This window comes from Melozone crissalis, unplaced genomic scaffold (assembly GCF_028551555.1).
Source record: "Melozone crissalis strain CALT ecotype California unplaced genomic scaffold, PUWL_Pcris_2 ptg000068l_1, whole genome shotgun sequence".
In the NCBI taxonomy this organism is placed as follows: domain Eukaryota; kingdom Metazoa; phylum Chordata; class Aves; order Passeriformes; family Passerellidae; genus Melozone; species Melozone crissalis.
In genome coordinates, this window is record NW_026535846.1 from 5,637,572 (window position 1) to 5,653,574 (window position 16,003).

Below are 16,003 nucleotides of genomic sequence, written 5' to 3' on the forward strand. Positions count from 1 at the left end.
CACTAAATTTCTTAAATTCCTCCTTTTATTTCTTAAAAAAACCCAGGAAGATTTAAGAGTTCAGAAACAACACAAACATTTCCTTACCTGAACCTTCCTGGAGATCAAAATTGTAGAAGATTTTCCAAACTTGAGTTCTGACACAAACACCCACTGGGGTTTTTTGTGCATCCCCGTGCTCCTTTCTAGAGTTGTCCTGTGCATGGAGAATTCTAACCAGGGTGGGGTGAATTGGGCTGTGTGTAACAAACAGGCAGGGCTGAGGTGGCTCCTGAGCTTTGCAAAGGAATAAAGCAGCACAGAACTCCCGGCTCTGATTTCCTTGGCAGACAAGAGGCAGACAGGAGGAACGAGCTGCTGCCTCTGTCACCCATTTCCCTGTGGTACCAACCTTAAAGCAATTCCAAAACTCGGAGCTGTGCTTCTCCTGGGCCCCGGGAAGGGTTGGAGGGAAAGGCAGAGCCACCGGTTCTGTTCCCTCGCGGCCACTGAGGGGAGCCGCTCGTTGGCAAATTGGGTTGTGTGACCCAGGGGTTCCAAACCCCCGAAACTGGTTCGTGCTCTTTGTGTTACACCCACTGTGTGCTGCACCAATCCTGATTTCAACTTTGCTTTTGTCCTCCAGGGTGAATAACTGCATTGGATTTTCTAACTACAAATTCTTTCTACTGTTCTTAGCCTATTCTTTGTTGTATTGCTTGTATATTGCTGCAACAGTCTTCAAGTATTTCATTAAGTATTGGACAGTAAGTCATGAAATCCGGTTACTTTTTCATCTGCTCTCAGTCTCGTGGGCTTTGGTGACTCTCGGTGCTCTGTTGCTCTCAGGCAGTGGAGGGGCTGCATTTTCCTGGGAGGTGTTTCCTGGGCCCTTTGGGACTCCACCTCCTGTTAGGTGCCCAAAATGCACAGAGCAAGAAGCCAGGAATTTCTGACTGTAAATTATTTTCTGTCAGAGAGGTTGTACCTCTTCCCTGTCCTTGTGTTTGCATGGGTGTCCCTTGGAAAGTTTGGCATTGATGTATAAGATCCTGGCAATGATTTGTACATATTTACTGAAAAGAAAAAATGAGTCAAAAACCCTTGTTCATTTTCTAACCCCCCCAGGCCTCCTTTCTCAATTTAAAAACAGCGACTCAAAGGAGGCTTTTATTCAGCTCCCGGGGACTGTCCCGGAGGGCGCAGTGCGGGGCTGGGCCGGGGCTGGGCCGGGGCTGGACGTGTCCGGCCGGGGCAGGGCCGGGCTGGGACTGGACCGGGGCTGGGCCGGGACTGGGCCGGGCCGGGGCGGGGCAGGAGGTGCCCTCCCGGTGCCGGTCCCGCCCCGCGCTGCGCTCCCGCCGCGGGGCTGAGCGGCGGCTCCGGCCGCCAATGGAGCGCGGGCGGCGGGCGCGCTTCCCCCGCCCCGGCGGCGCGCACGGGGGCGCGGCCCCGGCGCATGGAGGCGATGCCCTGCCAGAACCAGCGCCTCGGCCCGCGGCCGCAGGATGAGCCGCCGGCGGCCGCCACGGCCACGGCGAGCGGCGGCTCCCGGCTGATCCGCTTCGCCGAGCCCAGCGAGGACAGCGGCTGCCCCAGCCCGGACAGCAGCAGCAGCAGCAGTAACGGGGTGGTGGCGGTGGCGCCGGTGCCTGCCGGGGAGGGCGGCGCACCGGCCATCGGGCCGCAGCTGAAGCTGCTGCCCATGAACGACCAACTGCGGGAGCTGCAGACTATCATCAGGGACAAGTGAGCGCGCCGGGCCGGGCTGGGCGGTGTGGGCTGGGGAGGAGCCGCGGCGGGCCGGGGAGGCGGAGGGGGATCGTCGCTTGTCGCTCGTTCCATCCTTCCCTCGTCAGGGAGCCGCAGCCCCGCCGAGCCGCTCTGGGCCGGGCCCTGGTGCCGGCTGCCCGGCTCGGCGCTGCCTGCGGGGTCCCGGCGGGCCCGAGGGCCCAGCCCCAGGCTGGCGGGACGCGCTGCCGTGCCGCGTGTGCCGGCTGGAGCGCCCGGGCTGCGGCGCGGCCATGTCTGCCGGTGAGGCGGGCCCGAGGGCAGGGCAGGCAGAGCTCCCGGGGCCCCCTGCCCACCCCGCCGCGGGGCTGCCGGGCACCGAGCGGCTCGGCCGGGCTTATAACCCCTCACACACTCGGACGGTCCTGATGGCGGTGTTTGCTCACCCCCGCCCTGCGTGCCACATCATCGGCACAAGGAGCGCGCAGTACGATGTGTGTAAGCCCTGGGGAAAGCAGGCTCTACCTTAGGGACCCGCGGCGGGCCCGGCAGCAGCTGGGGCTCATTACCGCTCTCTGCAGATGGCATCCTGCGGGCAGCATGGGGCACGGAGCCCTTCCCAGGCTCTGCATGGAGATACCTGTGAGCACCATGTTCCACAACACAGCTCAGGTGTTGAATGCGTCCCTCCCTCCCACTGATCACTGTAGCTGTGATTGTTCAGCACTGGGAAGGTGATAGTGGAAGGTATTAAATATAGCTTACAACATAAGACAAACTTCAGTAGCATCCATCTATTAAAAACTACTGGTTTGCAGGAACTACCAGCAAAGAGGTGTGAAATCAAGTCTATTAATAGAATGATCAGGTTTGGAATAAAAAACCTTCTCTTCCTGTGACACAGTGGCTTTCTGACATCTGCAGTAAGTCATTGCAGAGACACTGTTCCTTGCTGTGTTTCACTATCTGCACAGTCCATGTTTTGCTATTTTCTGGCTCTTGAGGCTCAACTTTGTAGCTAACAATAATTAATTTTTTAATGCAAAACTGATCACCATTTCTCAAATACAGTACCTCCATTAATTTTATTTACTTAGCTGAGCCTTGTTGCCTTAAACTAGTTTGTGGAGGCTTTTCCTTAATTTTCAAAGCATTGTGGGAAAAACAAGACCTGGCAGCAGGAACACCAGAGGCAATGCAGTCTTAATGTAAGGAGGGCAAGACTACACAGATCACCCACCTGGCAGCTTCTCTGTGGAGCAGAAAAGGAATCTGGGAGAGGGCTAAGCCAGAGAGGGACAGAGAGGGAATCCAAAGTAGGTTTGGTGATAGCCTCTGAAGGGTTTTGAGGTTAGTGAAAACCATATAATTTTGATGTCTAGACAAATGCTAGCAATGTAATTACTTTACTCAGGGGTTTTATTATTATTATTTTGTTGTACATGGGTTTTGACCACTTTCAAGTACATTTAAGAGGTTTCTGGTTACAGGGAGCTTATCCAGAAAGCAGCAGCTGCAATTTTAACTTGAAGGACATTCTTTGGAATTACATCTGCTTTATTGCACAAGACTTTGGTAAGAGGAAGTCTAGAATAGAGCTTGTAAACAGTGAATTACTGAGAGCAGCTGCAGCAATTGCAGGCTGTGCTTTATTCTGATGTTGCCCTGGAAGTGGGGATGGAACTGTCACTTCCAAGCTCCCTTCCCAACCAGTGAGGAAAATGGGGTGGCAGCCTGCTCAGGAAGGTTGGGTTTGTAGGTAAGGACAGTAGGGAAATATTATTTTTGTGTTCTGTCCCAGGAATTCAGCTGCATCTCATTAAGAGACCTCGGACTGGCCTATTTACGTGCCTGTCATTCATAGAGATGCTGAAGGGAGAAAAGATTTTTTTGGCACTGTTCATGAATCTTTCCCTGGGCAGCTGCAGTCTGCCCTAAGACAACTGTGTAGCTACTGTAGCATTCAAACCAGGTGCTAAAAGAAACTCCTCCTCCTCAGAACTGTGTTTGTGACCTGGCAGCAGTGTGGCTCAGAGCAGCTGCTGGTCAAAAATCCAATTTAAGCTGATAGAGAGGTATGTTGGCATACAGTGCTTGGGAAGAAGGAGAAGCTTCATCTACAGGCAGCTACAGCCCTGTCACTTAGACTTTCTGGACTAAATAAGAACAGGTAACACCTTAACTCAAGGAGAATATTTAGAATCCCCAGTGCTGCAGAGGATGGATGTTCCAAGTACAGGAGTACCTGAAAATGGCAGACATTAAAAGGCAGGCTCCTGGGGAGTGAGAAATGGAACAAAAGTCAGGAAAAACCCCAGTCAATTTGGGACTATTACTGTAAGTGAGGAAGGGGTAAATACTCAGATAATCCCAGTGAGCTGGGATGGAGCTGAGGTCTGGTCAGCCAGGTGCAGAAGGCTTTTAGGATTCTGTTTTGTCCATAGCATGAGCTGCTCAGACAAGTGGAGAGCTCTTTCCTTGTTTCTGAGAGGATTCAGAGAAAGAAATCATGGCTTTCAATTGGTATTACTGTGAAGAAAAACCCACCTTGGCTGGTGATGGTGTCCCATGGGATTCAGAGGTGGCTGGCTGGGACAGGGGTGTCCTCCTGGCAGACTGAAATGGCACTTTTGCTTCCTTAAAATTAACAAGAGCTTGGTCTGTGTGCCAGAGTCGGGGAGATGGATAGATCACCTCAATTTCACTGTGCCTGGGTTTCCTCATTCCCTCAGCCTTGTCACTCTTCTGCTCAGCAAGTGCTTAATGGGTGCCTTTTGTACTGAGGGGGATATGGACCTTGAGTGCTCTGATGGGATGGGAGCTACTGAACATTACAGATACAGTCTCTTTACAATGAGAGAATGATCTCAAGGTAATTTCCAGCCTCAGAGGTGAACCAGGGATCTGAAAGCTGAAATGAATAGTGCAGTGATGTGTTTATATAGAAGAAAATTCATTAGTTCAGGCTGGCAGTGTCATTTTAACTCATGATTTAACAGGATCTACGATTTAAATCCAGGTACTTTGAGGTTCCTGTGTCTGTTGGGTGAGATCATTCTGTGATATTCTACTAAAGCTTCTTGTTCCCTAAGGAGCAGAGTCATAACATAGAAATGCAGATGGCAGAGTGGCTGGATGTGCAGCCCTGGCTGCTGCACAGGGCAGGGGCTCAGGAGTGTGTAACTCACCTGTGCTGCAGGGAGGGAGGGTGGGATCCCTCTGCACCCCAGCCCCTGCATGGAAAGAATTAAACACTGCAGTCCATGAAGTACTGAAGTGCTGCAGGTGGAACATGGACCTGTTCCCAGCTGCCTCATCTCCCTGAGTGCCAGCAGCTCATCCAGTGCCTTCAGTTTTCTTAAAAGCCTTTTACAAATCCTCTGTAGGGAAGTGGCTTTTTCGAGCCTGGCCCTCACCCTGGTATCTCTCAAAAAGATCTGTGAGGAAATGAGAGAAACAGGAGTTACTGAAGCCCCAATACCTGCAGACCTGGCAGTGTTTGTCACTAGTACCAAGTGCTAAGGCAGGAAGAAACCCTGCAGCTACTTTATATTACAATACAGTCCCAAAAAACCCATTTCTTCCCACCTCCCAAGACAGACACTGTGATGTCAGCCACACTCCCCTGCCTTCAGAAACAAAGTGAAATTCATGTATATTGTGTAACACAGTGTTCCTGCTACAAGTTAGATTTTAATGCCTCATATTTTTAGATGTTGTCTTGTTACTTGATGAAGCTGCTGAAACAGTTTCTAGTCTGACATGAATTGTTGCTTTATGTCTTTCCAGCTGGTATTTAGGAAGAAGTTAGTGTTTTCACATTTTTTTTCTGCCCCTGGCAATTCTGACAGGATGTGGGGTTTGAGATGTGGTCTCAGCTTTCCAGCTGCCCCTGTGCACGTGGTCTGACATTTTCTGTATTACTCTTATTTGTGTGCACTGTCATTTTCCATTGCCCTCCCTTCTCAAAACCCAGGTATGACCAATGAGGGGGGTTCAGTGAACTGTGCAGAGGAACATCTGTGTCTCTGCTAGGACAGAGGAGTTGGTTCAAAGCCTCACAATCTGCATTAATATCTCAGAGTATTCACTCAGAACATGTTAGCACTTTGCAGTCAAAACTCTGGTCTGGACATTGTTTGGTTTGTTTTACACCTATTTGTGAAATTCAGCTAAATGTTCTGAAATTTCTAGGTTCTGGAAGAACCTAGAGGGGCCACTTTGCTACTTCGACTTTTAAAAATACTTATCTATACCACAGATAGACAAATGAAACTTTCCAAAAACCTTAATAAAATCAGGTCATATAATTGTATAGATTTGGGGTTGGGGTTTTTTTTCCCAGTTTTGGGGTCTTTCTGAGCATTGCCTGTCTAGTTAATGTCAAAATAGCAGAAAGTTAGGAATATCCTGTCAGTACCAGAAAGAAGGGAGAAAAAAGGCAAACAGTATTTTAACAGTGTGTTATTAATGCAAGGAATGGAACTAGATTAAGTTATTGCTCTTTTTTAAAGGGGGAATCAGTGACTGGTTCCTAGGCAATGAGCAGGTAAACCTTTTGACTTTCATTCATGTAAGCATGAGGTGTCTCAGAACCTTGGGGATTAAATGCAAAATGGTATTTAAGGAGACATGAAGAGTGATAGGGTTTGAAAACATGAGAGGGATTAATAGAACATTTCATTTAAAAGCACTCTTACCATGTTGGTGCTGTGTCTGAGGGTTTTCAAAGCCATTCTTTGATCAGATGTGTCCTGTTCTGGTGTAGTGGGAGTTGCTCTTGGCATGGGAAGCAAGGTGTTAAAGCTGCTTTTAGAATTCAGGCTTTCAACCTTTCATTTTGCCTTCTGAAGGGGCCAAAAGCCACCCAGGCACACCGGCAAAAGGTTGTACCCAAACTAATAAGAGGCAGAGAGATGTTTTCATGGGAATGCTCATTAATCCCTGCTCAGTTAACCTCACATTCACTGATCTAATCACACTCAGTGAGTTCCTGATAAGATAGGATGTGTCTCCTGCTTATCAGGGTGTTGTCAGCCCTGGGTTAAGGATCTGCATGGTCACTGCCCCACGTTTCTGTCTGACAGGAGGACAGGCAAGCAAAGCTCACCTGCTCAGAGCTGCAGGGAGTGCAGGAATATCTGAGCTCAGGAGGGGTTTGGGAGCTGAGCTGGAGCAGCAGCATCATGGGAAACCCAGAGAACATCACCCTCTTGTTTTAATTGCTGCTGGTACAGAACCAAACCCCAGTGCTGGGTCACTGCATCTCTGCCACCAGCTAGGAAACCCAGAACCTCTGGGATAAATTCAGTAAATGACAGGAGACTTTTCTCTGATCTGCCTTGGAATTTAGTATTTAATGTTGTGTTTAAGCAATGCTCTTAAAGTTATTTCCCAGTTTAAAATGTGGATTTTTACCTTTTCCAGGAAATCCAGTAGAGGAGACTTCGTATTTTCTGCTGATCGTCTGGTAGGTGAAGAATTTCTTCTTCTTGATATTGTACTGTAACTTTTCCATGAAATGGGTCTTTCAGGACAGAATGGTCGTGTGACAGCAGCTTTTCTACCCAAAGGAAATTGCTGTGTGACTGCAACTTTCTGTATAGGGACTTCTGTTCACTCTTTCATCTCAACAGGTTCCAGAAACCACGGTGTTACCAGCCACAGCTACTTGAGGACAGAGACCTGCAGTAATAAGAAAATTCTGTTCAAAAACAGATACACAGAGGCTGCAGATAATTGAGTTTTAGTTTGAAGCAGCACTTTTGATCTTGTGAACAAAGCAGTACAATTTCTTACAGCCTGGATGTTACCAGTGGCTTGCATGCAGCAGTGCCTCCTGGCACTTGGTGTGTATTAGATTATCAGCTCTGGGTGCATCCACATGGAGAATTTCTCTTTAGCCATATGGTGGTTACTGGCAGGGACAAAGCAGTTTGAAGTTTTCACATGTTTTAGGGAGTCAGAACAAAGACTGCTGGGAGTGTAGCTTTTATCTCATTTAAATTACAAGCTTAAAGAAAGCCCCAGCACTTGCTACTACACACACTTGCTCATGTCCACAAGGGTGTTTGCTTTTTGCAAATCCACTCTCATGAACAGAGGGAGGTGTTTTTCCCCTTCCAGCACAGTCAGAGACCATTCACAGTTACAGCACAGCAGGCAGCTCTCCTGTGCTGAGCCCAGGCTTAATCCAGGCTTGCTCAGGCTTAGATACGACCACAAAGATACTGACTGCAGTGCTGTTTATCTTCATGGCTTCCTACTTTCCCCTTCTTGAGGATGTTTCCTGCATTCCAGTACCTTACTGTCAGTGTGAAGGACCTTTCTCCATGTACCTTCTCACCTTTCTTGGGTGTCCTGCCCTGTTCTGAGACAAACATTGATTTTTTTCCCCCCCTTCTCATTGCTGGAAGCTGCAGATCCAGCAGTGAGTTCAGTCCTTGCAGCAGGTCCTCTGTGGGTGGCCAGCACAGCCAGGGAGCCTCTGTGTGCTGCAGCTCCTTGCCACAGAACCTGCTGCTCTGGTTTCCTTCTCGTGGGAGGAATTTTGCACAAAAGAATATGTAGCACTCTCATTTTCTGAATATTTTTCCTAGGTGTGACAAAGAACAGTTATAATTTCGTGTGGAATTTGCTCTCTACTAAACTTGGCAAGATGCAAACAGTTATGACTTGCCTTGTTTTCCACCCTGAGAGCAAACAGAGTTTAATGGCAAGAGGCAATGCCTGAAGAAGTTAGTGTGGGATTATAGGGGAAGAAAATACACCTTGTTGCAGGGAGGAAATGAGAATGAAGTTAAACTTGGGAAGGAGAATGAGGAGAATGAAGTTAAATTGTTAGGGGCAGTGTCTCCTGAGGTCACTAGAGGGAGAGGCCTTAAGGAGGGATTCTAAGGGTGATGAATTTCTGGGGGTGCAGTTTTTTCTTCTGGCAGTTTGTTTCACACATAAGGGGATGACACAAAGGAAATGTTTGGAGATACTTGTGAGAAAAAGGAGTTAATGGGTGGTGGAGGTTGGCAGGGAGTGTCTGAATGCCACTGCCAGGGCTGTGATCCTGAAGCTGAAGGAAGTGAGGTTAAAGTCATGAGGAGGAGTCATTTCAAAATGGTTTGAAATGCTGAGTGCAAAGATCTGTACAGATGCAGAGGATGTTCTGCCTCCTCTTGAGCTTCCAAGAAAAGCCACACATAATGGACTAGGGGATTTTCTACCTTGGGACCAAAGCTTTACTTCCTGTTTCATGAGGGGCTGTCATAACACTGGTTTTATCTTCTAAGCAATGGCAGCCACCCTTTGGGAGAGGAGCAGCTGGTTCTTGGGGCATGAGAGAAAAGAGGAGGAAATTAATCCCTGACTGTGGAGGTGGCAGGAAGCACAGTGCAAAAAGAAATGTTTTATCAACACTGACAAGTTTGCAAAGAATCCTTCCAGCCTCTGTGTAAAACACTGATAACTGTAGGGAGATCACAGAGATTATTTGACCATAAGACCTTTGCTGGATTACTCCAAACTTTTGGCAGATTATGTGGAGCAGTGTCAGCACTACAGCAAGATGAAAAAGGCTTTTCTTCCAAACCTGGCAAATAGGTTGGCTTTTTTTTTTTTTTGTGAATTAAGTTCAAAAATATAAAATAAAATTGGGTACAAATGTCCCAGAAACTGACCACAACTTCTGAGTATAGCTGCCACAAACACAGCTCTAGGAAGGAAAAGTTGTATAAAAATGATTAAAAATACCTTGAAAGAGAGATTATAAATGTAAGGGACCATTTCTAGCAGAGGCTGCTTGTGTGCCAGGAGCTGGGGCAGAATGGAAGGACAGGAAAACCTTCCAGGCTGCCCTCTGCAGTAAGAACTGCCTGAGGTGAGCAGTACACCTGCTCCATCCCAGGAGCATTGCCTCTCTCTCCATCCCACAGTGAATTTTGAATAATCGGTGAGTTTTTCATAAAGCTCTTGCTTGGCAGTAGCTTTCCTTGAGCAGTTCTGGCTGTGAATCTTTGGCTCATGAACAGAGAGAATTCTCACATCTTTAATCCCCAGAGCACCCTCCAGGTCACTCATTCTGGCGGCAGGGGATGTTTGGTGCTTTGCAGGGCAGCACCAGGGGAGGGCTGGGGGCTCATGAGCTGCCCCTCCACCTGGACCATCCAAAGTGCAGGGATTGGCTGCACCACCTGGAAACCAGAGCTGGGAGATGGAGGTGATAAAGAGATTCTGACTTGTCTTTGGGCACTGCTGGTGTGTGTGCATTGCTGCAGCCTCTGGGGCTGTTCTGGCAGCCCAGCTGCAGTTCAGTCCTACAAACAGGGATGTGAAAATAGAGCCTGGCTGAGGGGGAGCTTCACCTTTCCCTCACCAGGATTTCCTGTCAGCAAAGGGAGTTACATTGGTGCCTCACTCATCTGTTGAGAATAATTTGTCAGTGAAGCCTCTGCCTACCAGATGTAAATAAAATCAGTTTTATGATTGCTTATGAACTCTTATCTTCTCCCAGCTTTGTTCTGCAATGCCTTTGTTTGATTTGTGGCCAAAACATAGGCCTCACCCACAAAAAGTCTCTAAATTCAGTCCCTAATTGCTGTTAAAGACCCTTTTAGACCCTTTGGCCTCACCCAGTCCTTGTAACTCCTACTGCCATGTAGTGCCTTATCTCCAGAGATAACAATGCCTTTAAGCTGAGCCATCTCCTTGGTTCCACAGATCAGACTCGTGGTTGAAGAGGGACTGAACCAACTGCCCTACACAGAATGTACTGTGACCACTCCTACAGGTATGTGGGAAACCAGCCCTGGCCTGGGGAGGACTGGAGCTGGAACTGATACCAAAATACAGAGAAGTATTCCAAGAGTTACAGAATATCCTGAGCTGGAAGGGACTCAGAGGATCATCGAGTCCCACTCCCTGCTCCTCAGAGAACAGCCTGAAACTGAACCCTGCAACATCCAGATGGTCTTTGAACTGTGACAGACTTGGTGCCACAAGCACTTCCCTGGGGAGCTCTGAGCAGGGCAGAGTGTCTGTCCCTGCTGGTTTAGAAAGCCACAAGGCACATAACAAACAACTGAGCAAAACAGTCAGCACTGTCATTTCACTGAGGATTACAGTGGTCTTGCAAAACCATGGTGAAAATGTACCAGTGCATGTGCAGGATCAGTTCACCTGCCCACACCACAGCCTTGAACTAAAACTGGTGACATTTCACATGCCCATCAAGGAAAAAGGGCTTGGCACAAACAGCTTTGCCTTGCCAGCCTCAATCTGGCCCTGCAGCTGAGGCCAGCTGGGAGTGAGGATGAGCAGGAAATGCAAAGTGGCACTGGAGAAAACCATGGCAGGAGTTGTGGTTCCTCCTGTACGGTTACAGATCCTCAGGTGTGCAGTGCTCAGGCAGCAGCTGAGTGCATCAGCAGCTTGGGGGACCTGCTCAGCTCCGTGGTGTGACCCACAGCACCCTGTGAGATGGGCACCAGCCCAGTCCTGTTCCCCCTGGGAACTCCACTGGCATTCCTGCAGGGTGACACTCCCACGCTGCAGGAAAGCATTGGTGTGCCTTTATTTACACTTAGAGAAATGCTGAACTGCAAACCCTCAGCTGTGGAAGCAGAGTTCAGACACACACCCAGGAGCACCATCCCTTACCTGTGCTCATTTTTATATCAAACAGCAGTGGCTTCACCTTTGAGATTGGTGTCACCTCTGTTCCCATCATTCAGTGACAGACCAGGGCCATCTCCTCTCTGTCAGAGAGGGCAGAAGGGAGCAGCCACTGAGCCCTGGTTCCTTTCCTCACAGGACACAAGTATGAAGGAGTCCGATTTGAGAAGGGAAACTGCGGGGTCAGCATCATGAGAAGTGGTAGGTGCTGCTGAAGGAACACTTTAAATGCTTTGGAAACCTGGAAGCAACTTCCTTTCAAAGATGTGCAACAAGAGGTTTACTCAAATTCTTTCTTAGGTATCCTTGATAAGAGAATGCCCAGGACTATCTCCCATCACCCTTAAGGAGCCAAATGGCTGGCACAGCTCTCCTGTGGCCCTTCCCTGGCCCTGCTCCCTGTCAGGGGCCCAGTGCCCTTCCCTGTTTCCCTCCTGTGCCCAGAGCCAGGGCCCCACCCCAGCCACGCTCCGTGGGGCAGAGTCCCTGCCAGTGCCCAGTGCTGGGCAAACCTTGGCATCTGTGCTGGCAAAGCAGCTCTGGCCCCACACCCTGCCCCACCTCTGTCACCGGGGTGTCCCCAAACCCCCCCTGCCCCTCCTGACCTTTCCAGCTGTGTCCTGTGAGAGCTCAGCACAGCTGGGAGCACCAAACCCAGGGCTGGGGAGCACGGAGGAGACTCAGCTTGCTGTAAACAGGGGAAAAGGGGAAGAGTTCAGGGGTTTGAATGCTTAGAGCTGTGCACCAGCACAGGGGTGGGACTGTCCATTTGGGGACTGTCCTTTCAGGGACTGTCCATTTAGGGACTGTGCACTTGTGACTGTCCCTCTGGGAACTGTCCATTTGGGACTGTCCATTTGGGGGCTGTCCGGGACTATTCCTTTGGGATGGTTCTTTTGGGGACTGTCTCTTTGGGACTGTCCTTTTGGGGACTGTCCATCCGGTGACTGTTCCTTTGGGACTGTCTTTGGGGACTGTTCCTTTGGGGGCTGTCTGTTTGGAACTGTTCCTTTGGAACTCTAATTCTGGGGACTGTTCCTTTCGGACTGTCCTCCGGGACTGTCCATTTGGGACCTGTCCATTTGGAGACTGTCTCTTTGAGACTCTTCCTTTGGGACTGTCCATTTGGGGTCTGTTCCTTGGGGCCTGTCCCTGTCCCTGCAGCCCCTTTCCCAGTGTCACGCTGTGCTGCTGTGTCTGTGCTGCCCTGCAGGGGAGGCAATGGAGCAGGGCCTGCGGGATTGCTGCCGCTCCATCCGCATCGGGAAGATCCTGATCCAGAGCGACGAGGAGACGCAGCGAGCCAAGGTGTACTACGCCAAGTTCCCCCCCGACATCTACAGGAGGAAAGTGCTGCTCATGTACCCCATCCTGAGTGAGTGCCAGCACCCACAGCCAGGCTCCTCTGAGCTGGCATGGACTGAGAATGTCCTCACTGGGCTCTGCTTGGGGTTCCTGCTTGGTTTAGGGGACAGGGGAGGGAACTGGTCAGGCTGTGCCAGGACACACGGGACAGAGCAGGGAACTGATCAGGCTGTGCCAGGACACACATTACTCAGCTGCACCAGTGTGAATGCAGAGCAAATCGTTTGGGCGTGGCTGCTTTTGGGAGAAAGGCTGAGATTAAGATTTGATATAAATTTAATTATATGAAATTTACCTTGGGAAAAGACTCAAACAGTATTTTTCTTATTCTGTTATGAGACATTTCTAGATGAATATAATAAGGAGTTTGTTGGGATGAGGTTACTTGTCCACTCTGACAATTAGGAGAACAAGGAGTACATGCAGAGATGATGCCTTTCCCATGAGAAAGGACCTTTCAGTCACACCAGCAGTACCACAGGTATTCTCAGACAGCTTAGGACAAGTTCACCAACCACAAAACCCCCTAAAGCCTGTCCCCCTCTTGCTCCCAGGTACTGGGAACACGGTGATTGAGGCTGTCAAAGTGCTGGTGGAACACGGGGTCCAGCCCAGCGTCATCATCCTGCTCAGCCTCTTCTCCACACCTCACGGTGAGTGGGGCACAGGGTGAGCACAGCTGTGTCTGTGGGCACAGTGCCATCAGTCACACAGGGGACAGGCAGGGCACAGCTGTGCCCCTGCCATGGCAGCATCGCTTTGCTCAGAGCAGGTTTGGGGTTTTTTTTGGCTGAATTTTAAGACTGAGCAAAGACAGCGCCATGTTTGGTGTGGGCAGTGAGGAGGGGACTGAGTGGCAAAACTGCAAATGGGAGAGTGTTCCTAAAAGCTGGAGTTTGCAGCACTGCCAGTCCATGGCTCACAGAGCAGTGCCAGGCCAGCTGCTGGTCTGGACCATGGGATGTGGGGGCTGCTCCAGCACCAGAGCAACACCAGGAGTGGGAGCTGAATGGAGCTACAGAACTGGCCTGGCTGCAGGCTAAAGGTACAAGGGGATCTAAATAAGGAACATTTGCTTCTCTGGGAGGAAAGAGGATCTTGTGTGTTGTCTTAGAAATTGGCCCTGGCAGAAATCGCTATCAGAAAACTCAGCTGAGCTGCAGAGCAGCCTGTAACCACTTTAATTGGGAGTATGGGTGTGTGGGAAAGGCACTTCCAAAGAAGAAAACCCCAAAACAGCAATCCCCTGAAGTCAGGCAGTTTTCCCCATAGATGGTTAGCTAAGGCAGGAACAGGAAGAGGAGACAAGCACAGAGCCTGACTTACTTTTGGAATGCTGCTGGTCATGATTTGACATGGACTGAAGCACTGTAGTCATTATTGCCTTTGCTGTCTCTTCCAAGGTGCCAAATCCATCATCCAGGAATTCCCAGAAATCACCATTTTAACTACAGAAGTGCACCCTGTTGCACCAACACACTTTGGACAGAAGTACTTTGGGACAGACTGACAGTCTTGGAACAACTGGATATGACTCTATGGCATTACAAGAGGTTTTTTTTACATTTTATTACTATTGAGTTGGCCGAGGGCATGTTTAAAAAGCTTTTTGGCCAACTAGCTTAGGTTAGTGCTGGCCTGAACAGGGATCAGGCACAGTGACAAAGCACTCTGGTTACACGGTCAAGCATCTCCATGTTGGGGCTCTGTCATTGCCACACTCTGCTTTAACCTATTTATTCTTCTCCAGCCTGTCCGTGGCCTCCTGCAAGAGCAAAATAAACCCAACTAAACCCCCAGGGAGTGTCCTTCATTTCTAGGGTCACCTGCATCACTCCAGCCACAGCCACTCCCAGTGCTTCCAAATCTCAGGGTCCTCCTGAGCAGCCATTTTTGGTCTGGCTGCTATAAAAGACAAATTCTTGGGATTTTGCTGTGCAAACATTATTCTCAAATAGGGAAACAACCCTGATTGTCTTGCTCAGGGCTCCTGAAACAAGAAGATTCCTGTTGCAGCAGAGGTGCAGACTGGGTGGGAACTGGGGGTCGGAGCACTGCCTGTGGAAATTCTACACACACAGAACTTGGGTGTTCTGTGAGACAAAAGTTGTCGCTGTATCAGTCTCACCAACCCTTTAAATGACAGGAAAACTGCAGCAAAAAGCTGGAACTCAATTTCTAGTCCTGTTCAGGAGCACCAGAGCCAGAAGACAAGCATGGCCCTCAGGGCTCAGCAGCCTTTCCAAAGCCTCAGGGCACTCATTGTTTGGGTCACATTAAACATCATCTGCAGCCAAATCCCTTCTTTCTTTGAATCCCCTGGCATCAAACACACCATACCCAGCTGGCCAGTACCTCCCCTTACTGTAACTTTGGGGAAATTCATGAATACAAAAGAAACCATAATTATTTTAAAATATATCCATATTCTACAATTGCAGGATTAGGGAATGTTGTCTCAAGTAATGTCCTTACCTCTCATCAGGTGAGTGGAGTGTTGAGGTCAGGGCTGCCCACACCATGAATCTTTTTGTCACAGATGAAGAACCTTCCCTGTTCCAAGCAGTAATTCCAATTAATTAAAGTTGTATAACACTTCCAGAGAAGGAGTGTTTGGCCCAAGCATAGGAAATAACCATTCACAAGTCTATTAAATTAGCCAAAAATGGTTTTAATGCAGTCCTTGCCTGCAGTGCAGTATAAACCATAATAAAAAACAACAAAGCAGAACATACAGGATATTCAGCTGTAGAAACTGTACAAACACTTGGAAAATACCCGTGAAACTCCACAGAGCATCAGCATAGTCAGAGCATTGGTCTGACAGTAAAAACGAGTATCCAAGGCTTTTGTAAAAACCCATTTGATATCAAAAGTCTCAATGCCAGCAGCAGCAGCATTAAACTCCTGAACACAACACCCCAAAGGTGGGCAGCAATCCTGCTGTGACATTCCTTGCAAAATAATTACATCCCATTGAACTGGGGGGAGGGATGTGTATTAAACCAGCAGTTCTGACAGGACACCTGCCAGCCCCAGGCCATGCTGGGCCCTGAGAGCAGCTGGGTGCAGCTTCCACTCAGGGGGTGCTGCTGTGTCCCAGGTCTGGCAGCTCCATGGGGAAGGCAGAGCTGATCCTGCCCCAAAGGGAGCCCCCAAAGGGCTCCCCCTGCAGTGGGGTTCTGCTCCAGCCCCATTTTCCAGTGTGTGAAACCCCCTGGCTCTTCTGGATGACATTAAACCCTCCTGATACACTGACAGCACC

General features: G+C 49.3%; 1 protein-coding gene across 1 annotated transcript; it reads left to right on the forward strand.

Moving 5' to 3' along the window:
- Positions 1 to 1,438: 1,438 nt before the first annotated feature.
- On the forward strand, positions 1,439 to 14,535 carry UPRT (uracil phosphoribosyltransferase homolog). The gene is made up of 7 exons (XM_054289631.1): positions 1,439 to 1,728; positions 7,138 to 7,180; positions 10,420 to 10,489; positions 11,512 to 11,574; positions 12,587 to 12,748; positions 13,293 to 13,391; positions 14,142 to 14,535. The coding sequence occupies exons 1-7, from the start codon at positions 1,439 to 1,441 to the stop codon at positions 14,246 to 14,248; spliced, it is 834 nt and encodes a 277-aa protein (XP_054145606.1). The 3' UTR covers positions 14,249 to 14,535.
- The last annotated feature ends 1,468 nt before the right edge of the window (positions 14,536 to 16,003 follow it).

Bases quoted from the DNA above. Each gene is read 5' to 3' on its own strand.
- UPRT (XM_054289631.1), top strand. From the start codon at position 1,439: ATGGAGGCGATGCCCTGCCAGAACCAGCGCCTCGGCCCGCGGCCGCAG. The intron at 11,575-12,586 runs GTAGGTGCTGCT...GCTGCCCTGCAG, and splicing joins GGTCAGCATCATGAGAAGTG to GGGAGGCAATGGAGCAGGGC. The intron at 13,392-14,141 runs GTGAGTGGGGCA...GTCTCTTCCAAG, and splicing joins CCTCTTCTCCACACCTCACG to GTGCCAAATCCATCATCCAG.